Source organism: Leptopilina heterotoma, unplaced genomic scaffold (assembly GCF_015476425.1).
Source record: "Leptopilina heterotoma isolate Lh14 unplaced genomic scaffold, ASM1547642v1 Lhet_197, whole genome shotgun sequence".
Lineage (NCBI taxonomy): Eukaryota > Metazoa > Arthropoda > Insecta > Hymenoptera > Figitidae > Leptopilina > Leptopilina heterotoma.
Window position 1 is genome coordinate 962,864 of NW_025110913.1, and position 25,098 is coordinate 987,961.

A 25,098-nucleotide genomic window follows, 5' to 3' on the forward strand; every position below is an offset into this window, starting at 1 on the left:
CTTAATATATCTAAATATATTAACATTAAAATTTATAACTTATGAAGTGATTCTGTAAATTAATATTTAATCAAAGTTTTAATTAACAATTCTTAATAACTATAATATATGTTAAAATATTATTAACAATATAGAATTTATAATTTAAATTTGGCTGTCATATATTACATTTTTCTGTATTAGAATTTAATTTCTGACTGTAGAGAGAGCACAGAAATTTTTAATAATAATCTTAACTCAAATTTCATAAGTTGTTACAAATGCAGAATGTCTATTTTTCATAAAAATAGAATTTTTGTATAAAAATGTTTCTTTTTTATAAAATACAACTTTTTCATGCATAACCTATGAATTTATACTTTATCAGATGATTTTAACTGATTTAAAACGATTTTTTAAAAAAATTTGAATTTACTTATGTTGACAATTTTTCTAACGTTAGGGAGTAACTGGGGTGTCCAGACACCCCAGACGTATTTTAACAGGAGATAGAGCTCTTCCTAGAGCAAAACTTTTGGCGGCACAAATAGGTGTCAAAAGGTAGAGGTGCAAACTAAATTATCAACGGGTTTTGAGCGTAAAAAAATTATTGGTTAAGCCATGGGAATACTTTGAATTTTGCTTGGGGTGTCCAGACACCCCAGTTACTCCTTCTAGGGTTAAATTCGTAATAAATTCGTAGTTTATGTGACAAACAAAAAAGACACAAAAACTTAGAATTTTTAAATGAATTCTAAAAATTTAATTTTTTCCACTACTTTTAATAAAATTCCCTGACTTTTTCCTGATTTTCCCGACCAATTCTACTTTCCCTGACTTTTACCTAAATTCCCTAACCTGTGGCAACCCTATGTGTAATAAGAATTTAATTTGAACCAGAAATAAATAAATTTCATTCATTTGAAAGTTCAGAACTTTAGGAAAAACTCTTTTTTTACTATTTTTTCTTACTCCTTTCTTTCTTTTTACTATTTTTTCTATTCTTTTTTTCTTGTTTTACTATTTTTTCTTTTTCTTTTTTTTTACTTTTTTCTATATTAATATTATGCACAGTAAAGGAATCTTGTTCATCAGAACATTGCGTTATACCGAAGTTTCATGCAAGCAGGGAGGTATTTGGTTACATTATGTAGTATAGAGAGAAAAAATGAGAGAGAGAGAGAGAGAGAGAGAGAGAGAGAAAAGGAGAGAAAATGTCAGGAGACACGTGCGGGGAGGAGGAAAAGGAAGCAGCTGACGCGATAGACCACGACGATGTTACTTTTAACTGTGCGAGTAACGGGTTAATGATAAACCATATCAGCAACAATGTTGCCAACCGATTTACACTTTTGCGCTCTGTTATTTAATTTCTAGTAGTGGAATTTACTTTTTTCAATAAATTCCCACTTCCTAGTTGCCTCTTTTCTTTTATTTCACTACTTCCTACTGGTTTCTAGATTGTTTCGATTGTTTCCCATTTCCTACTATGGTTCCTATTTTGTTTCCAATTTCTACTTCCCTCGTTTCCTATATTCCACTATTTTCATTTTTCCAATTGCTTCTAATCCCTACTTGACTATTTTAATTCTAATTTTTTTTTTAATTAGTTCATTGCTTTTATTTAAAAGCTCTTTTATCTCAAAAAAAACATAATGTCCGAGACCTGTAAATATATTTTTTTATAGTGTAGATATTTATTTTTTTTTGACAATGATCGATTGTAATTCTTTTCTATTTTTTTTCCTAAACTATTCTTTTAAAAAAATATACATATCTCCAACTATTTACACCGCATTCTTTTTTTTTTTTACTTTGTCCTACTTTCTACATTACTTTTTCCTCCATTTTTAATGGTTTTCTTTCATTCTATATTCTTTCTCAATGAAATCATTCACATGAAGAAAACGTAACTGAAACTCCTCATAACTTTAGTTGAGAATAAACTTCAAGTTTTATAGTTTTTGCTATAAAAACGAAACAGTTGTGTTTATCAAATTATTATTATAAAACTCAACGGACGTAAAGACATTCTATATTGCATATACACATACATTTTAACACAAAAATGCAAATTTTATAAATTTACTATACTTTTATGAGATTTGCAAATTTGGACAATTTATTTTTTATTTTTGAATATAAATTATGTAACTATTACGATATAAATTCAATTACACGATGTAAATTAAATAATATAAATTATATAATATAAAACAAATTATGTAAGTATTTAATATAAATTAAATTATAGAATTACATAATTAAATTTTATAAGTGTTTTCTTTAAATATTATGTATATTTTTCCAATATATGAATATTATTATATATAATAATATTATTATTTATATTTATTTTTCTTATAATTACTATTATTGATTATAATTATATTATAATTTATAAAATTTGAAAATTTGATAATTTATAGATTGTAAAAATTATTAATTAATAAAAATAATTCACTACATAAGTAAATATTGAATTTTGATAATAGTGAAGTAACTGCGATTACTTTTTCGATTCTTTTTTTTCATTTGAAAAAACTTTCCACATGTGTATAAAGAATTCAAAAAGTATATTCATTCCCAGACTCTCAAATAAAAGACACCGATAAATAAGATAGCCGTAAGTAATTTGGAGAAAGTAGAGGCTTATTATTGAAGAGTCTGCCAATTAATCGCTTAATAAAATATAATGCAAAGAAACCACATTTATCGTGACAACCGATTAATTGACAGTAAAATATGACAATCATTTCTTTAATTAATAATATGTATTATACATGGTATACCTAATATTTTTCCGAATCAAGCTGATTCATTTATTTCTTTTCTTTCAAAATGAAAATTAACACTCCATTACATTACACAATTTGATAGAGTTTTCTTCTATTTTTTCATAATAATAATAAATTTTATCTAAAATTTTATTTTTTCGAGAGTTTATCTAATTGTTTAATGATATTAATTATTTTGATACATTAAATTTATTCCTGGGTTAAGTAAATAATCGCCGGGCATCATAAAGATGTTAATTAAAAAATTAATTAAATGTTGAATTTAAAAGATCGTTAACGCATAAACTTTATGTTTATGTCTTCTTCAGAAAATAATTAGGCACCACATGAATAATGTGACAGAATATACGATTATTATATATATATTATTTTTAATATAATATAATTTTATTATAATAAGTTTGTTTCATTATATTTATTACAATACGTTGGTATAATTATATTTATTATAATACGTTCCTGGTATTATTTATAATGAAACAATGTAATTATACTGTATTAAAATTATATTAAATTAAAATTATACTAAATTAACAATATACTAAATTACTTTTTTGGAAATTTCAATTACATTCAAAATCTTCAACTAAAATTATTAAGAAAAGAATTACATTATTTTCAAAAAATTAAATTTTTTACGAAAACTCTAATAAAATTGTTCAAAAGAATTTAATTTTCTATCAATAATTTTAATAAAATAATTTAATAATAAAATTATGAATTGCAATTATTAATAGCCAAAAATTATTTGAAACACTTTAAAGAAATTCTTCATGAAATTCAATTACTTTCCAAATTTCCAATAAAAATTATTATATAAATAGTAAAATTCTTCGTAGGAATTCAATAATTTTGAAAACAATAAATTTTAATGAAATTCCACTAAAGAATTCAATTGTTTTTAAAAAATTTTTAATAAAATTTTTTGAAACATTCAATTATTTCCTAAAATTTTTATAAAATTCTTCGAAACATTCAATTATTTTCAATAGAATTTTAATTAAATTTCTCGATCGATTTCAATTTTTTTCAAAATTTTCAATTAAACTTATTTTAAAAAACTCCATTATTGTCAAAAATTTAAATAAAATTCTTGCCAAAAATTAAATTATTTTCAAAAATTTTAATAACATTCTCTGGAAGAATTCGATTATTTTCAAAATAATAAAAATGTAGAGAAAAACTAACGTCAAACTTCAAATTTAAGTTACCGGAATACACCGATTACTTATATAGATTATAAAGATTATAATTATACCAAATTGAAATTGCATTAAATATAGAATTATATTAAATTTAATAAAATTGAATAAAAATTTGTGAAAATCGAATTTGATAAATTACATATTATCAGTTTAAAAAAAATACAGCGGAACTGATATTTTTCGTTAAATAAACGAATGAGATTATTTTAATGTATATTTACTTACGAAATAAAATTGACAGGAAACATGTTGTTTAACTCACCTGAAACAAAAAAAAACAGAATTTATAATAGGATTATTATCCAAAAAATAAAAGCAAGTAACAATTCATACCAAATAATTCTATTAAATTAGTTTTGTTTTAAAATGCCCTAAATTTTACTACATTCCTAGTAAATTTCAGTAAAATTTATTTCAGAATAGTAGATATTGAAAAACATTGAATTGAGAAATTTTAAAATAATTGAATTTCTGCAATCATTTGTAATTGCTTCAAAATTCAATTTCTTTTAGTGTTTTTAACTAAAATTCTTCTAAAAATCCATTATTTTAAATAATTAATTTAATTTATATAGAAAAATTTAACTATACTTTTAAAATTATTTTTTTTTTAAGTATGTAGTTTAATTGAATTTTCTTTTTGAAATTATTTGAAGTTTTTATTTTCTAATAAATAAGCAAATAAACAAACAAATGATTGCAGAAATTCAATTATGTTCAAAAATTTAAATAAGATTCTTGGCAAAGTTTCAATTATTTTCAAAAATTTTCCTGAATTCAATGATTTTTAATATCAACTATTTTAATAAAATTTTCATAAAGAATTCAATTATTTAAATAAATTTTTCATAAAATTCTACGCAAGTATTTAATAATTTTCATAAATAATAAAAATTTCACAAAAATTCAATTATTTTCAAATTTTTTTATATATTTCTTCGCAATAATTCAATTATTTTTGAAAATAATAAAATTCTTTTTCGATATTCAATTATTTTCATAATTATTAAAAATTATAGAAGAATTTCAGTTATTTTTAATACAATTTTAATCAGAATCCTCGAAAAATGTAATTATTCTTAAAAATTTTATAAAAATTCGTCGAAAGAATTCAGCGATAATCCTGTAATTGGTCTTTGTGACTAGGATTTATTCAATAAATATTAAATAATTAAATAAATGAAGTTTTGGAAATAATTAAATTTTGACAAGGTTTTAAATTAAAATCTTTGGAAATCTGAATTTTTAATAATTTTAACTCACAATTTTGTAGAATTAATTTTTTTGAAAAAGTTTAATTGAATTTTTTTTAATTATTTCAAGTTTTTATTTTCTAATGTATATTTAATTGAAGAATTTCCAAATAATTGAAATTTTACGTAAAATTGAATTGTAAACAAATGGATTTAAAAATTCTCAAAGAAGAACTTTTTTAAAAATTATTAAAAATAATTGATTTAAAGAAGAATTTTAGTTAAAAATTCTAGAAATCAATCATTGAAAAATTGAAATGATGAAAATTATTTTGAAAAAGTCACAGTAGCAATATTCTTATATTAAAAAATAATAATTCTATCACTCGGCCATTTAAAATTTTTGAAAAACTTAATTCCTATAAAAAATAATAATGATTAAATATTTATATAAAAATAAAGTTATTGATGTTTTCGAATAATTTTACAATTAATAAAATTCGTCAATAAATGTAATATAGAACATTTTTTTTTTAGTGTCTAATTATATTTGGTTTAGTGTTTTTAACTAAAATTCTTCTATAAATCCATTATTTTTAATAAAACTAGTCAATTATATATTATAAAATTTAACTAATTTCAGAAGAATTTTAGTTTTAAAAATTTTTTTGAAATCCAAGTTTTTTTATATTTCTAATTAAATTCATTTAAAATTGAAATTTTACAAAATTTTAAATCAAAATCTTTTGAAAAGTTCATCTACCTACTTATGAAAATTGTAAACGCAATTCTTTTAAAATTGAATTAATTTTGAAATTAGATTTCAAGAATAAACAGAATAACTTTAGAAAACAACAATTTTCCAGGATTTCGATCAAAATTTCCTGAATTTTCCAGGGTTTTTCTAGGTTTATAAAATTCACTGACATTTCCAGGGTTTTCCATAGGTTGCGTATAGCAATCCTGAATTAGGGATTTGTATTACTGGTACTACTAATAACTAGTAAAAATACTAGTAACCAGTATTACTGACATTAACAACGATTGCTAAACGGTTGTTAAAAATATGTCGCGAGGCAAAAGAAAATTGATACCAGCAATCGAAGTTCGCTGATGAGTGGAAAATTGTTTATTTATATTAAAAAAAAATAGACATTAATAATCGATCAGTTAAATAGTCGCAAGAGATCAGTGACGGATGATGATCTCGCGCCTCTCAACTATATAAGAATTTAAATCCACTCGATATTTCTTAATTATCACAAGCGAGAGCGCAGCAACGTGGTCCCTTCACTTAGTGGATTCTTAATAGCTTTTCGAGAGTCCAAGAGAAAGAGAGAAAGAAGGAGAGTGTGCGAGGGAGAGAAAACCTTGGTAGACAAAACTTTGAGCGAGAGAACCCGCGTCATTTGAATGCGATGGAATGCTGGTTCCAAGGCGGCTCATCTGAAGTTGAGTTAGGTTCGATTGCTCAACCAGCACACCACCATCGCTCGCGCTCAAACAACTTCAGAGAAGAAGAAGAAGAAGAAGAAGAAAAAGAAGAAGAAGACGAAGAAGTATATAGATGTGGATGGTACCAAAGCACAGGGCACCGTAACATTAATACGACGGTGTGATTCTTTCCGTGTATTTTATACGCATACAGACATACATTTTCTCTGTATGCAACAAAACATACATACAGAGCATATACCAACACAAAAAGAAAACTGTGTTCGCCAGAAGCTTTCTATGCTGTCACACATTCCTGAATCAAATTAAAAAACAAACAGGCTACGTGCCAGCACGTTCATGCCTTCGAGGGTTCACTTTCTGGGGTGGTAGCGTGAACAAAAATTATTTGGGAATTCAATTTTCGATATTTTTCCCCCCACACTGATGATATTTTCGAACTATTCATTCTGATCGAGTGTACAGAAGCTTGCTTACATACGAGGAAGCAAACAAGAAAAAGAGATGTTTTAGCCAAAAAGACTAAAAAGCAAAAGGAAAAACTAATCTGAAAAAGAAGAAAGCAAAAAAAAGAGCCAAAAAGACTAGAAAGCAAAAGAAAAAACTAACGTGAAAAAGAAGAAAGCAAAAAAGAGACAAAAAGACCAAAAAGCAAAAGAAAAAACTAATCTAAGAAAGAAGAAAGCAAAAAAGAGCCAAAAAGACTAAAAAGCAAAAGAAAAAACTAACATGAAAAAGAAGAAAACAAAAAAGAGCTAAAAAGGACTAAAAAGCAAAAGAAAAAAATTATCGATTTTCATTTTCATAATTTCAATTTAATTATTATTTTCTACAATTTTTAACTAAAATTCTTCTTTAAATCAATCATTTTTTAATTATTATTTAAACAAGTTCTTTAGAAATTTTCAAATCCATTTATTTACAATTCAATTTTACGAAATTTTAATTATTCGGATATTCTTCAATTAAATATATATTAGAAAATAAAAACTTGAAATAATTAAAAAAAATTCAATTAAACTTTGTCAAAAAAAATTAATTCTTCAGAATTGTTAATTAAATGTATAAAAATTTAGAATTTTAAAGACTATACATTTTCAAAATTCAATTATTTCTGAAAATTAATGCTACAATGCTTTTAATATTCAATTATCTAAAATTTTATCTGAAATTCATTTTTAAATCAATTTTTATTAGAAAATTCTACGAGAATCCAATTATTTAAATAGAAAAATAAATAATTTATTGAATAATTTGAATATATTTTAAAATTGAATTCGATAATTTTGAAAAATAGTAAAATTCTTTATAGGAATTCGATTATTTTCAAAACAATTTTTAATTTTAATAAAATTTTACAAAAGAATTCAATTATATTTAAAAATTTTTTAATACAATTTTTCAAAAGCATTCAATTATTTCCTCAAATTTTGATAACATTCCACGAACGGTTTCAATTTTTTTTTACAAATTGTAAACAAATTTTCCTAAAAAATCCAATTATTCGTAACAGTTTTGATAAAATTCTTTGTATATTTCAATTACTTTCAAACTTTTCAATTAAAATTATCAAAAAAAAACTACATTATTTTCAGGCAATTAAAAGAACTTCTTCAAATGAATTTAATCTTTTTTCGAAAACTAATGAAATTGTTTAAAAAAAATAAAATTTTTTATCAATAATTTTACTAAAATTCTTAAAAACAATTAAATTTATTAATATCAAACAGTCAATTATTTAAATAAAACTTTTAATAACCTTCTGTGGAAGAATTCAATTATTTTTATAAAAATGAAAATAATTGAAAAATAATTGAATTATTGCGAAGAAATTTATAAAAAAAAATTAATATATAATTGAATTCCTGTGAAATTTTCAATATTTATGTAAATAATTAATTGTTTGCGTAGAATTTTATTAAAAATTTTATTTAAATAATTGAATTCTTTTGGAAAACTTTTTTAAAATAGTAAATATTGATAGTCATTGAATTGGGGAAAATTTTTGAAAATAATTGAAATTTTGCTAAGAATTTTATTAAAATTTTTGAAAGTAATTGAATTTTGGAGAAGAATTTTATTATTTATAAAAGTAATTGAAATTTTGACTTGAATTTTTGAAAATTTTTGAACATAATTCAATATCTGGGAAGAATTTTATTACTTTTGAAAATAATTGTATTTTTGCGATCATTTGTATAACTTCTCCAAAATTCAATTTTTTTTTAGTGTTTTTAACAAAAATTCTTCTGTAAATTAAGTATTTTTAATAAATAATTAAAAATATATTTTGAAATTTAACTAATTTCCGAAGAATTGGAATTATTAAAATTTTTCAAAAATCTAAGTTCTTCAAAATTTCTAATTAAATTTATTCAAAATTGGAATTTTATAAAATTTCAATTTGTAACCTTTTGAAGTTAATCTACTTATAAAAATTGTACACACAACTCTTTTTAAATTCAATTAATTTTGAAATATTTAAGTAAAATTATTCATTAAATTCATTAAATAATTTATAAGTAATAATTTTATGATAGTTCTTCAAGAATTAAGTTAATTAAAAAAAAAATTGTTGTCAGAAATAGAAAAAATTGAAGGTTTTATTTCAGAATAAAAGAGAAATTCAGAATTTTCTTATAAATTCTAAAAATTTAATTTTTTTCCAGTACTTTTAATAAATATCCCTGACTTTTCCCTGATTTCCCAGACCAATTTCAGTTTTCCTGACTTTTCTGACCTGTGGCAACCCTGATTTACAATTAAAGACCTCGGAAAAATCGAAATATACTCAGAATTTTTTACAAAAAGAAATTCTCCTAACTCTAAAAATTTTGATGAAGAAAGGAGTATCAAACTTTTCCGAAATCTGTTACAGACTTGTAAACAGAAAGAAACGATAGGCATAAAGGAAAAAAAAATCTCGGAAAAAGGAAGAAGAAACGAGATTGATTGCGCACAAAAAGGGGCATTTCAGTGGGACGAGAATTCGAAATGTAGAATATTTTGTTAATATTCAGTTGAATGCTTTTGAAGAAGACAACTAGGTAGAAACTCGTCGACTTGGATATATCGAACTTGTAAGAATCCATCTTTTCAATCCAAGTTTGGGCCCCCGCCTCGTTTTCAACCCGTGTGTGGGTACAACTTCGGCCACAATAAAGCCGAAGAAAGAAGAGATTCTCTTCTCAGAATCGCACCATCAGATACGCGTCTAGACTAAAGTGGCGCCACAGGACCCTGGTGGACACCACGTTAACTGCACTTCATATTTCTGAAACAACCCTGAAGAAAATTCTTGAATAAAAAATACAAATTCTCAACTCAAATCCTAATTCCAAAATTCTCATCTGATGAAAATGTAATTTAATTTTCTTAAACTATTTTTGAGAATTATATTCTTTATACACAAAGAAGAAGTTCTTTATACACAAAGAAGAAGGTTCTTTATACATAAAGAAGAAGTTTATAATAATAAAGTCGGCAAGGCTCTAAAGAATAAATTATTCCGAGAAAGAAATTAATTATCGAATATCATCAGGAAAAATAATTATTATGTCGATATGGAAAAATAATTTTCACCGCTTTCAATTTTGATGGTGTCAAGCAAGGTTTGAGTATTGTCGTGCTTGAAAATTAAATACGTGCTAAAGACAGGCAAGTTTTAAGGTATATAAGGCCTGGGTGAAGCGTTTTGAGTGGGGGCTTTGGAATGCGCGGCGCCTAGGGCTCGTTGGATTCCAGGGCCACACGTGCCCCCTGCTCCTCCCCCGCCACAAACCATTGCCAGTAAACTTTGCCTCCGGGTAGTCGACGCTTGCGACCACCATGGAACTCATTCATGAGCGCGCACTTCCTACCACACAACAACGATTCCACCGCAACCAATTCTCTCCTCGAATGATGCAAGAAGAATTCTTCTTCAGACTCTTCAGCTCTCTAGCTGCTGCTACCATCTCTTGGTAAAACGTTCAGATTCATCCTCTGAATATCATTCTTTCATACGTATAATAATCGTGAAGAAAATTCTTCTGATAATAAAAATTATTATCCATAGATTATTTTTTTTTTATTACCCATCGATCATTTTTACTAGCTATCGATTATTTTATCTATTTGAAAAACAATTTGAAATTATGAATCCATTAGGCTTCGCACTTGATAATTATTTTTTAAAAAAGTATCAATTAATTAATTAACTATCTATAATATTTATTAATTAATTAATTAACTATATTAATTTCAATGTTCTTTCATTCTTCGGTTTATTAACAATTCTTAGTCAAAAAATTTTTTACTGGTCCTAACTTGTTACTAGAACAATTCCAATTAATATCTGGGTCATCAAAAGTAATTTAATTCCCAATTCATAAAAAGTAACCACAGCCGATAATCAGCAGAAGATGAAAAATTATTTTTTGAGCGAAGTTTACCTTCTGTTTACTAACAATTTAGAGTACAAAAATTGTTTACTGTTCCCAAACTATTGATAGAACAATTCTAATTAATATCTAGGCCATCAAAATTAATTTAATTCCCAATTCAACAAATTTTAATAACAATTTTTTAAATTCCTCTTTTTTCAGATTTTCTAAATTTAACTATTCAAAACTTGAACAATTTTTCTTAAATAAATATTTTCATACTTATTGTTATTTATTTTTCCTGCCATATCGCTTATAATTTTCAATTATTTTCTAAAATTTAAATTAAACTCAATTTTAAATTAATTCTTACTAGAAAATTTTAGAAGAATGCAATTATTTAAATACAAAAATAAATAATTTATTAAATAATTGAAGATTTCTGAGATTAAATTCTAATAAAGAATTTTATTAAAATTTTCGACAATACATAATTGAATTCTTTCGAAAAATTTTATTAAAATTTAAAAGATAATTGAATTTATTATTTAAATTCTATTAAAAATAATTGAAATCCTGCGAAGAATTTTATTATTTATGGAAATAATTGAATTATTTCAAGGAATTCTTAAAAAATGTATTGAAAATAATTGAAATTCTGCGAATAATTTTATTATTTATGAAAATATTGAATTTTTTCAAAAAATCATATTAACTTTTTTTTAATATTAGATTTCTTTCAAAAAAATTTGAGTATTTTTGAAAATAATTTTTTCTAAATAATTGAAATATTTAGAAAAAATTTAATAAAATAGTAGATATTGAAATTAATTGTATTTCATCGAAAATTAAAATAGTAGATATATTGAAAATAATGAATTCACGTGCAAAGCCTTTTCTAGAGAAAATTTCAAAAATAAAATTATTCAAAATTTCAAAACAAATTATTCCAAATTTGTTGATTTTGATAATCGATTTTTTTTATTTGAATCGAAAAAGAATTTTTAAACTTTTTAGAAAGTTTTATCCTCGGTTTTTCAAGAATTAATAGATAAACGAATTATTCTCAATTTGACCTGATCGATTTTTATCAATTCTATTTTTGAAATAAATTTCCTCTTCTTTACTGCTGTGATGAATTCGAAAGAAAAGTCCAACTATTTTTTTATCGAAGGAAGAATAAATGAAGATCCTGCGAGCAAACCCTATAATTTAAACTAAAATTGCAATTAGTATAGAATTATACACAAATAGAAAAGTGTAGGAGAGAAGAAAATATTTTCCAATTTCTAATATTTATATTGAATAATATTAAATATTGATTAATGATTGTAAAAAAACGAAAATTGAAAAACCAATTTTTCCCAAGGTAAAGCACGTGTACCTCATTTTTTTACGAGCAAAAGAAATGAGATTATTGTAAGAATTACCGTAAGTGAATGTTCATAATGAGGCAATAATCATCTACAGTAACATGACGTTAATTGTTTTTTAATGAATGATAAATATCTTTAATGTACTCAACATTTTTAAATGTCATAAAACTCCTGTTTACTGCCAAGTTTATTTTCGAATTTATTTTTTCGAATCGAACAAATTCTGTATTACGATTGTCAATATATTTTTCCCTCTCAAGTAGATATTAAATTAATTAATCAATTATTTAATTATTCAATGAATGAATTATTTAATTCTTGAATTAATTAATTATTTAATTATTAAATTAACAAATGGAATTTTAGTTAACTTTTGAAATTAAATTTTCTTACCTTGCACTTTCGAATGTTGCCGAAACACTGCTTCCAATTGCTCCAAAACCAACACCTACGGCAAGACCTTCAGGAATATTGTGAACCTTAAAAGAAAAAAATTATTACTATAAAAATAATTATTATACATCTTAGAAATTGTACTTATTAGTTCTCATTAGTTATTATACTCATAAGTTATTTATTCATAATGTATTATTAAAATCAGAATTGTTGAATTAGATTCAATAGAAAGAAATTTATGAAAATTAGAATCTAATTGATCTGAATGTCATTGTTTAACAATTGATATGAATTTTTTTTTGTTTCTCTTCTTTTTTATATAAAGAGAGTTTACGAGAGGGCAAAAAATTTTTATTAAGTGAAATTGGACGGCCACTTAAAAGCATTCGTTCGAAACTCCTACTTAAATTTCAATCTATTTAACTTTCATGCGATAATTTTATACTAACGGTGATTGCAATGACCAAGAGCAATATTCTTCGCCATTGATTATTTTTTGATTCATTTCCAGGATCCTCGTAGATTGTTCCAATTTCTCCCGATTCCGTTGGTCTTTGAATTCCACTCGTTGGTCTTCTTCTTGTACTCTGTTCATAAAACCCTGTAAAAAAACATATACATTATGTTTTCTCTCTACTTTTCTTTCTTAGTGGAAAAAAAATAAAATAAAAATTTCAATCACACACGCGCACTCAATTAATCATGCTGAAAAATTTAAGCTATTTTTTTCATGTTTCTTATATTACCAATAATCCAGCTTACGAAGTGAAAAAGAAGACACTTATCTCTTTAAGTAAATAGTATGCATTTTTTTTTTTTTTTTTGCTGCAGGCGTGAGTAACAAGATCAGTCAATGCATGAAACTCTTTCACAGTAGAGTAATTTGAATACTATTTATTCAGAGAATTAATTACCCATGGAATGATTTCGTTTCCTGATTTTTACTTTAAGGCAAAAATTTTGTTAAATTACAAATGTCATTTCAAGGTTTGTTTGTTTATTTTCTACAAGGTTTATGCGATTTTAATTTGTGTCACTGGTTATTGTTAAATGAGCTCTAAAGGCGTCAATAGCTTATACGGAATATTCAATTGTTAGAATAAATTAAGTCTACGTAATTAAGTGTCATGCAATTTTCGTATACACCGAGAGCCAAACGTTTATAAAATTGCATGCATTATCCTGATGACCAAAAAAAAAAGAAACTCTTGCTTCTTATCAGCATTTTTTCATAAAAAATAAAACTTGTCTTAGTGACAGTTTTCGAAAAAATAAGTACTTATTTATTATTATTATTATAAGTATTTATTTTTGAAAAACTGATAAAATCAAAGAGGGGCGAGTATATACGGACGTTTTTTTTTAGAACTGATTTCATTGTTCAAGCCTACAGTATGAAGAACAAAAATTTGTTGTTTTTTACCAATAGAAAAAAAAAGTGAATTATTTGCAATACCATCGATTGTGGTCGATTCATTATGCGAGTACTTATTGCGGCCAGAATTTTGCTTTTCACTAACTAGATGGTTATCGTCTAAGTCCTCGTCACTCTTTAGTTTTGCAAGAGTCTTGCTTCTTTGTTTCGTACCGACTGATTGCATTGCTAATAGCACATTGGGGGACTGAATGCCAAGGGTGGATATCAACACGTCCGTTCCATAAACAAATGCAGCGCCAAGAAGAAATCCAATGCCAACAGGTACAAATGCAAATTCTCCCTCGGCTCCATATAATTTGCTCTCTTTTGCCATTTCAATTGCCGGTGACAATAGTGACCAATAACTTGCTGCTATCATAACGCCAGCGGCAAATCCAAGACTGGAATCCAGAAGTTTACGCTGCAAGAGGAAAAAAAGAAAAATTTAATATTCTATTGAAAAATAAATATTTTTTTTAAGGAAAAAAAAGAAGTGTATTTTCGCTCTATTTTGTGCATCTTTGATCTGATTTGTTTGAATGATTAAGATATTGACTTTTTTCCAACAAGGTTACTTCTTCTGTTATACGATATTTAGTGCATTTAAAAACAAGGTTCTAATAAAGTCAATGAATAGAAACTATAATATAAAAATTAGAAATACAATTATTTAATCTAATCTTGTGTTTCAATGATTATACATAAAAATCACTATTACTGATAAACTTTTGTCAATTCCGTCACATTGTTCACAGTAGATTATTATAATTATCATTACTCAACAAATATTATTATTTTTTTTTTTACTTTCATTTCTTTATTTTCTTCTTTTTTAGGGTTGCCACAAAAATTAAATTTTGATTCTCCCTGAGTTTTCCCTGATTTACAGACAAAATTTTATTCTTTTCCCTGACCCCAAAGAATATTCTTCTTTAAATCAATTATTCTTAATCATTTTTGAAACAATTCTTTCAAAATATTCAAATCCATTTGTAAAATTCAATTTTACAAAATTTCGATTAATTAAAAAAATATTAAAGTAAATATATGTTAGAAAATAAAAACTTTAAATAATTTAAAAAAAAATTCCAACTTTTTCAAAAAAATTAATTCTACAAAATTATTAGCTTAAAGTACGAAAAATTCCGATTTTTAAAGACATAAATTTGAAACCTTTTCAAAATTCAATTATTATCTGAATTGTAAATAAAATTCAGATTTTATTTTTGATAAAAAATTCTACAAGAATTCAATTATTTAATTGTAAAAATAAATAATTTTTTGAATTATTGAATGCTTCTTAACATTCAATTCCCATAAAGAATTTTATAAACAAATTTTTAAGTAATTGAATTTTTTCGACGAATTTTAATATAATTTTTAAGAATTTACATTTTTTCAAGAAATTCGATTAAAATATTGTATTCAAAATAACTGAAATTCTGCGATGAGTTTTGGTATTTATGAAAATATTTAAATTTCTACAAGGAAATTAATTATTTATAACAATAATTGAATTCCTATAAAAATTTTATTATTTATGAAAATAATTGAATTATTGCGAAGAAATTTATTTAAAAAATTGGTAAATAATTAAATTCCGGTGTAATTTTTACTATTTATGAAAATAATTAAATGTTTGCGTAGAATTTTATTAAATTTTTTTAAATAATTGAATTCTTTTGAAAAATTTTATTATCATACCTAGATACTAAAAATCATTGAATTTTGGGAAATTTTTGAAAATAATTGTAATTTTGCCAAGAATTTTATCAAAATTTTTGATAATAATTCAATTCTTTTGACGAATTTTAATAAAATTTTTAAAAGTAATTACATTTTTCAAGGAATTTGATTAAAATTGTAAAAAAAAATTTGTAAATAATTCAATTTCTCAGAAATTTTTATTATGTATGAAAATAATTCAATGTTTGCGTAAATTTTATTAAATTTTTTTTAAATAATTGAATTCTTTTGGAAAATTTTATTTAAATTTTTGAGAATAATTGAATTTTGGGGAAAATTTTTTCTTATTTATAAAGATTATTGAATCCCTGTGAAAATTTTATTATTTATGAAAATAATTGAATTATTGCGAAGAAATTTATAAAAAAAATTGGTAAATAATTAAATTCCGGTATAATTTTTATTATGTATGAAAATAATTCAATGTTTGCGTAAATTTTATTAAATTTTTTTTAAATAATTGAATTCTTTTGGAAAATTTTATTTAAATTTTTGAGAATAATTGAATTTTGGGGAAAATTTTTTCTTATTTATAAAGATAATTGAATCCCTGTGAAAATTTTATTATTTATGAAAATAATTGAATTATTGCGAAGAAATTTATAAAAAAAATTGGTAAATAATTAAATTCCGGTACCTATAATTTTTATTATTTATGAAAATAATTAAATGTTTGCGTAGAATTTTATTAAATTTTTTTAAATAATTGAATTCTTTTGGAAAATTTTATTAATATACCTAGATATTAAAAATTATTGAATTTTGGGTTAATTTTTGAAAATAATTTTTTTTTTGGAAAAAAAAAGTATCATTTGAAAATTCTTCAAAATTCAATTATTTTTAGTGTTTTTCTTCTATAAAATTTAAATTTAAAATAAATATTCTATAAAAAATTCTTCTATAAATTAATTATTTTTAATAAATTTAATTAAATATATAATAATTATATATTAAAAAATTCAATTAATTTCAGAAGAATTTGAATTATTGAAATTTTTCTGAAATCTAAGTTCTTTAAAATTTCTAATTAAATTCATTAATATTGTTATTAAATAAAAATTTAAATATTTTTACATTACTTTTAATAAAAATCCCTGACATTTCCCTTAATTCCCTGACCTTTGTCAACCCTGCCTTTTTTTCTTTTTCTTTTCTCTTCTTTTTGTTTCTTTTTCTTCTTATTTAATTTTTTTTTAAATTTAAATTTTATTTTTATTTTATTTTTCTATTTATTTTTATTTTTCATTATTTTTGCAGTTTTGTGTATTAACTATTGACAATTTTAATGTTTACACTTGAGATTGATGATTCTCATGAGTTAATTTTTTTTTAGGAAAAAAAGAAAATTAAATACAACTACCGTTCCCGAAGATTCAATTAATATTTGTGTCAAGGTACAACACTCAATAATGAATTACGATGAAGTGTTATAACATTTTTAGTTTTATGATGTCAAAGAATGACACTAAAAACTGCAATAAATTTAGACAAAGGAAGAAATGCGTATTATTATAGCATTTGAAAAGTCCTTAAAATAAATTTTCGAAATTAAATAATTGCTGGCAAATTTTGATTATATAAAAACTTCCAAGGGGAATTCTCATTTTATCGTTATACAATAAATTTATTCTTATCGTTTTCTAATAAATTTATCATTTAGTTTATTTATTCTTTAATAAATTTATTATTTCGTTTATTTATTCTTCAATAAATTTATTATTTAGTTTATTTATTTTTTAATAAATTTTTTATTCTACCGATTTCAATTTTTTTTCTGTCAACTTTTAATGAAAGTGAAAAGTGGAAATTCTGACGATTTCAATTTTATTTTCTGTTAACTTTTAATGAAAGAGAAAAGCACATTTAAAAATTTAAAACGCACTAAATATTTAATTTTTATTTGAACTTTTATTATATTGATCGTTAGAGATAACTCCGTTTCTTTGAAACTGCAAAAGGAGAGAAGGAATTAATCTCCGTTTTACCTGCTGCCAATTTCCTTATATTTTTTAAAAGATATTATTAGAAAGTATATTTCATATCAGTGTGCTAAACAGCGGAAATTAAGCAAATATTGTATTTGAATTAATACGTTTATCGCACACGTGAATCACAAAAAGCGAGAAAATGAAAAAAGAAACACACGTTTTCAAATGAATCGTATATGAAATATTTTCAACATCATAAATCTATGCCAATTTATAGGTCTAATTTGAATTGTATATTTGTCGAATAAAAGAGAATTAATAATTAAAAAAAGTAATATTAAACGTGAAACTAATTTTTAAATTACTCAAATAAGTGATTAGATGTAATTTTTAAAATTAAAGGCATTGATTCTTTTTTTTCAAATTCATAATCGTTCTTTTATTGTTTAATAACAATGATATCTGAACTTCAGATATCAGCACCAATAGTTTTGATAAAGTTTTCTTAGTCTGTTCTTATCTATTAAACTCTAAATATAATTTCAAACATGTGTATTTTTTGGATTTTTAATTCTATTGCTTTATAAATTAAAATAATTCAAATTTTCATTAATCGAATATTTATCACAATTTATAGAGTATTTTGTTAATTCTCTTTTCAATTTTAAAACAAGTTCTAATTCTATTATTTCTTAAATAAAGTAATTACCATTTTCATTCACAATTGAATATTTATGACAGTTGACAATATTCAAACATTTTTATGAATTTTATTAATTCTCTTTTCAAATTTTCCACATTAGTGAAATGTGTCCGAAAAAATGTACTGGTCGAAAAAAACGTTCTATCCAAAATAAAAGGATAAATAAAAGAATAAAAAAAGGAAAAATAGAATAAATAATAAAATAGACAAAAAGAGAAAAAAAAATGTTTAAATAGGGATTTTTCGCACAAAACTGCAAGAATATGAAATAAAATAATAGATATTGTCTTGTTTATTGCTATAATAATTTTTTAATTGTTCATTATGTCACGATTAAGAGATAATGGGTGAGAAAAAAGTGTAATCTTACGTGTTTTCCCCTAATGAAAATGACTAAGGCAGCACCTAATGCTGTTAAACCCCAGGTAAATAAGGTACCCAAGAGGGTTTGCGTAATTGGTGCGTATCCTTTTATCATGATTGGTTTCTCTTTGGATAATATAAAGAATTTATTCTGTGATGAAAAATGAATTTCTGGATTCCTGAAGATACTGTTTACCCTCAAAGCGAATTGAAAGAAACTGATTTGCGAATTCTCGTTGACGTGCACTCAGTCCCCCTTATCTCAACTGCCACCACCATCGTTATTTCCACTCAAACACAATTGACGATAACCCTGCACCTGCTGCAAATTTCCTTGACATTGTATTATACGTAATGCAATAATATAAGTATAATGAACTCGTTATTTTTCAACGATTTCAACACATTTAATTATTTTCGAAGACGTGTCAAAGACTCTTGATTAGATGATAAATCCATGAAATTGACGATTGTCAAGTATTATTACTATTGTTACATTTACTTCTTGCTTACATTAGCACTTTTTGAAAAAAAAAATTATTTTCACTATCTTCGCGTGCTAAAAAAGACAAAATTTTTATAATTTTATCACCCGCATACAATAATGGGTTGATAAGTTATCACCCAATACTTTCACTATTTTCACTTGTTTTATGCGGAATAATCGATTTTCCAATTGTTGAAATATATAATTGTTATTGTATAATGCCTGGGAATAGAATTTATAATTAAACTTGCAGTAATTATAAGCGATAAATGCGCATATATTTTGACAGCCGCCCGTACGTCTATAAAGTGAACTTAACCTCAAAATTCTGACGTGGCCGCGTCTGTGTAGTAGCAGACGACAGATAAAAATTGACGTTTCAAAGATCAAAGATGGCGTCTGCTTCGGTAGGTGTCTCGTGTTTTCTGTGATTATTTGTGTTTAATTTATTACTAATTTTCAATATTTTTGATTTATTGCCAATCACGAGACATTCTGACAACCTGTTCAATCGTTAGAAGCTATTAGAACAAAAATAATAGCTTTTTTTTCCACGTCCTGGAAAGCTGCTGTTCGCTATTGCATGTGACGTGTATGTATGCGTTATTTTTTTTGAGTTTAATTTGGTTTTTCTTATAAATTATAGTAAGTACCTTTAGATTCTTTAGAGATTTATCGATTATTAAACGTAGGTGGTAAATTTTACAAATGTGAAAGTTAGTGAAATTTAGGAAAATTATGAAATTTATTTTGATGAAGATAACCTATTTTCAACGCGAGTTCTCTATTGATTTTCAATTCGTCGGATTTAAAAATACTGTGTTTTTTATTTATTTAATATTCTCTTTTAGTTTTATTAGTTTGGAACAGTTTTTTAGCGTTTTTTTAAACTTTATTTTGATTTATTCTTCTGGCACTTTAATCTTTGCTTGACATTTGCACAGCTTGTGTGACAATTATTGCGTATCTATATGTAAATTCTTTTTTATTAATTCGGTTTATTTCGTTTATTTTAAAAATTTTGGAATAATTTGTAATTTAGGTACCTTTACTGATGGATGACGATACGATAGCATTTGGTGAGGAGGATGAGGCGACGCAAAATAAACTCAAGTATGATTTATGTAAATTAATTATGTTTGTTGGTGGAAAATTAATTGATTCTTGAGATTAAAATTGGTTTTTTTTCATTGTTTTAGACATCCGTACGTTACAGCGTTTCATCTGGCATTTAGAATTACGGCCCTTGTAGTGTACTTGTTTTGTGGAATTTTATCAGATAGTTTTATTTCTGGTTTCGTGATAGTCATGCTCCTGCTTTCGATGGATTTTTGGACTGTGAAAAATATAACAGGAAGACTGATGGTTGGACTGAGATGGTGGAATTACGTTGATGACGAGGGGAAAAGTCATTGGATTTTCGAATCTAGAAAGGTTCCATTTGATATAATAATTACTTTTCTTCAAAATTTTTCTTTATTGCATAAAATTTTGTTTATAATTCTATTAAATTTATAATAAATTAAATTAAGTATTATAATAAATTCTATTAATTATTTTAATAAATTCTATTAGACGAGATGTCTGTCATAATCCCTGTGTGTTTCAGGGTTCTCAACAGAATCGATTGCATGATTCAGAGGTGCGAATATTTTGGCTCGCATTAATACTCTGTCCTCTCACGTGGGTTCTCTTCTTTTTCGTCGCATTATTTGGTTTTAAATTCAAATGGCTGCTATTGACAGTGATGGCACTTGTCCTTAATGGAGCCAATCTTTATGGTTACGTGAAATGTAAAATGGGTGGAGATAAAAATATTTCCTCAGCGACCAGCGAATTTCTCAGAAAACAAGTTTTACAAAATGTACGTAAAATTTATCAATTTACTGCATGTTCGCAGAAAATGTTACAATTTATTTTTAATTTTTAATTTAATTAGAAATTCATGAACTTATGAATTTCCAGATTTAATTGAATTTAATTAATTTCAACCAAAAAAATTCTAATTAACGATAAATGGGATTTTCAGATGGCGTCTATGATGACGAAGAGTCCTCAAGCAACAAATCCGAACCAATCAGGAAATATAATTTAAGAATTGTGATAATTTCTCCAATATAATAATCGTAAATAATTATATTTATCCTAATGTAAGTTGTAAATACGCAATAGATTTTTTTTAATTCAAAAGAATTAATAAATTCAACACTTGATCCTACAATTTTAGAAAAAGAGACAATTTTATTAAGAAATATATCCAATTTTTACTATATTTACCAGAAAAAAGTAATAAATCATCTTTTACTGTTAAATTATTGATTTTCGTTATTTTTCACTAATTATTAAATTAATAAGCTTAAAATTCGAGGGCGAGAATGAATGATTTTGGAATTTGATTCGAGGGCGAGAAAAAAGAATTGTTACGTTAATTTCTAGTTTATTGATGCCATACGGCAATACATATTGTACAATGCAGTTTTCTTGTCAACAGTCTTCTAATACGCAGTATTTATATGATAATTTTTTTCTTTTTTTTAATTGATAACATTTTATTTACTACTCCTGCTCTAAACCATTATGTATTCCATTCCGGAAGAAAGTATCACAAAATAATTTCTCCATCTCATTCGCTTATCTACTCAATGACAATTTCGTTTCTGTTTTGTTCTAACATTTTACAATATTCATTCCCTCTAAACTTGTACTGCAGTCATTTGAATCTCATTTTATGAATTTTTTTTTAAAACAATACAGTGTTTGTGTGCGTGGACATAATTCACGAATGAGTTAAAAAAAGCAAATATTTTTATTTAGTAGTTTTTTTAAAATAAACTCGACAGTAGATCGAATTCTGAGTTTCTGACAGAAAATATTTAGGCAGTTTAGATAGTAATTCTAATTTTTTTATGAACTTAGAATTATTAAATGAAAGAAATATAAAATAGTAAAGAAAATAAGAGGAAAAAGAAAAAAATGGAAATTTGAAAATAATTTAATCAAGTAGAGGAAAGAATTTACAGAATTAATATTTTCTTAATAATAAAAATTTGGAATAATTCAAATACACTGAAGCAGAAATTTTTTTCAATCTGTTTTAAGGAATTTATTTGTCACAAATTCTGAACATACGGAACACTAAAAAAACTTAAATCTACGCACAAAGAATTACAATTTTTGTTTAAAAAAAGAAATAATACAATTCATCATTTCTTTTCTTCTTTTCGACTTATTTATATATACAATTTTTCGATGATTTAATTTACAAAAAAATGAAATGAAAAGAAATTACCTACATTAGTTTTTTAAACGACGAATACAAAAGAAAATTTTTATTAAATCTAAATACATTAATAACTAAATTAATTTTGTTCTAATACCAGTCTAATAAGAATAAGTAGAATTAATTGGTAATAATAAAAATAATAAATACTTGACGATGAAAAAAAGTCTTTTCGATTAAAAAAATTTTAATACAGAGAATAAATGCAATTTTTTCTTGCGATTTTCGATTCGATCTACTGTCAACAAAATATTGATCTTAAAAATATGTGAATAAATTGTAAAAACAAATGTAAAAAATAATATTAGAGACTAATTATTCTCACAGCTAAAAAACGAAAAGCTTCTAAAAAAGTAGTATGCAAGTTGGTTTGTAAAAATGTATAAAAAAGACAATGTTACAAAGTATAAAAATTGTATGAGACTTCTTATTTAAACATCAAGTGTCTTAGAATTTTTTCCAAATTTTTTATTTCTATTTTCTTTTTTTAGATTAAATATATTTTTTTAATTAACCTTAGACATTAATTTATCACTGCGCATAAATGCTTTATTTTATTTGTCTGTAAAAAATTGTATAATCTTTATTAATCTCTTTTTATTAAACTTTTTATTCAATAAAAAAAATTGATTAAAAAAACATTCACAAAAAATTTTTTTTAAAAACATAAAACATTTTTTAAATAAATGACATTTTATTAAAAAACAAAACCATTTTATTAAATAAAATAAAAAAAATTAAATTCAAATAAAAATTTCCGTCAGATATTATTTAAATTATAATTCCTTTCGTAATTTGTTAGGAAAAATTTCATTTTTAAAATAGTAAAAATGTAATCACTGGAAAATTAAAACTAATTATTTACACATAAGATAAAAGAAGTAAAAAAAGAATAAAAGTAAAAATGTTTACTCTAAAAAAACCGGGATTTTCAAAATGTTAAAAATTCATTTATGATAGCTAAATTTAGAAAAAAAATTACAAGACAAATGTTAAAATTGAAAGTCTCATACTCAAATAATTTCTAAATATTTTTTTTAAGTAAAACCGGGGTCCTAGATTATTAAAATTATTTATATATATACCGCCAGCATGGAAAATATTCACATGCCACTAATCGTGTTTTTGCTCTCTTCAGAATATTTATAATATATATCTATTTATATATTATTTCTTATATAATATGTATAATGTTGTTAATGACAGATGGTGCTTTTATTTACACACAATTGTAAATTCCTGACCCTCTAGTTTTCAATAAAATAATGGAATGATCGTTAAAATACAACAGGTGGAAAAAAATGAAAAAAAAAGAATTATAAAAAAAATTCCAAAAAAGAAACAAAACTACAAAAATAGTGCAGTAAAAAGTGTCCTAGTTTTCAATCAGAGAAAATATCGAAAAATGAGAAAAAAATTTTCTTATTGCTTTCGTCACTTTTATAATTAATGACACTCTATACATAGTCGAGGCAGTTTGTACCTTTCGCGTTTTTTTTTTTATGAATAGTTTATCAAAGAAATGTACAATACGAGTAAAATACTCGTAAAATCGGAGGACATAAATAAGCGTGAGCTTATTGTCATTACAGACCGAAGAATTAATGTACAAAGTTTTAACTAGATCGTTATTCGAATACTTACACTATTTAGTCAAAATTTATTAGTTTCGATTATAATTTATTTTTTTCTCGCTATTATTTTTCGATATTTTTCTGATTTATGTTAAAATTTGCTTAATAATTCCACTATCTTTTAAATACAAAGGGGGACAATTTTTGTACATAGATAGCGGAAATGATAATTGTTTACAAGATATAACATTATTTAAAATAAGAAGAAAAAAAAATTCAAATTGGAGCAATTCGTATTTTTTTGGAATGTTAAGCTTCTGTTAAACGTTAATTTTGTTCGTATATTTTTCATTTTTGCAAAAGAGGAAAAATTTTGTCCCATGTTATTTTTTTACTTTTTTATCTGTTTGTACATTGTTAGCAACTTTTTCTTCTTTCTTACTTTTAGTATTTTTTTTCGAAATGAAAAAGTAGATTTTTAGGAGAGAACTTTTTTCAGAAAGAAATCTTTAAACTGTATGAAAAAAGTAGAGAGAAAAAAATATGTTTTTAATACAAATTGCTCCAAAATACAAACGAAGAGAGAAAAAAATTAAAAATTGGTCGAAGTGCGACTTTGTACATGTGATTTCATTTTCTTACTGAGGGCACAGGTCAACAGTACGTGATTTCAACATCCAGTATCTCTATATATAAACTATTTTTTCACACATTCTCGCAGTTTTTTCTTTAGCATTCAAAATGAAACCATTCATTCATAATTCATAAATTTTCACATTCCTAATGGCATTTCTTAAACTATGCTTACAACAGTTTGTTTTTTTATTTACGCTC

General features: G+C 24.0%; 2 protein-coding genes across 4 annotated transcripts in view; one reads left to right on the top strand and one right to left on the bottom strand.

The window, feature by feature from the left end:
• Positions 1-19,711, bottom strand: part of LOC122500994 (zinc transporter ZIP11) — a 71,936-nt gene extending 52,225 nt beyond the window's left edge. The window contains exons 1-4 of one of the 2 annotated variants that reach the window (XM_043610195.1): positions 18,931-19,711; positions 14,355-14,604; positions 13,216-13,367; positions 12,764-12,849 (exon numbers count right to left, since the gene is read on the bottom strand). In XM_043610195.1, coding sequence (XP_043466130.1) covers positions 12,764-12,849; positions 13,216-13,367; positions 14,355-14,604; positions 18,931-19,038 — 596 coding nt within the window. In that variant the 5' untranslated portion in view covers positions 19,039-19,711. Of the gene's footprint in view, positions 1-12,763; positions 12,850-13,215; positions 13,368-14,222; positions 14,605-18,930 lie in introns of both variants that reach the window. The other variant, XM_043610194.1, reaches the window with a different exon arrangement.
• Positions 19,712-19,795: 84 nt separating this feature from the next.
• Positions 19,796-21,642, top strand: LOC122500995 (uncharacterized Golgi apparatus membrane protein-like protein CG5021). 2 transcript variants are annotated; one of them, XM_043610196.1, is made up of 5 exons: positions 19,796-20,002; positions 20,453-20,523; positions 20,610-20,844; positions 21,020-21,274; positions 21,440-21,642. In XM_043610196.1, exons 2-5 carry the CDS (start codon positions 20,465-20,467, stop codon positions 21,503-21,505), a joined length of 615 nt encoding a protein of 204 aa, XP_043466131.1. In that variant the 5' UTR covers positions 19,796-20,002; positions 20,453-20,464; the 3' UTR covers positions 21,506-21,642. The 2 variants fall into 2 exon arrangements, with proteins under 2 accessions (XP_043466131.1, XP_043466132.1); XM_043610197.1 differs by having other exon boundaries at positions 21,032-21,274.
• The last annotated feature ends 3,456 nt before the right edge of the window (positions 21,643-25,098 follow it).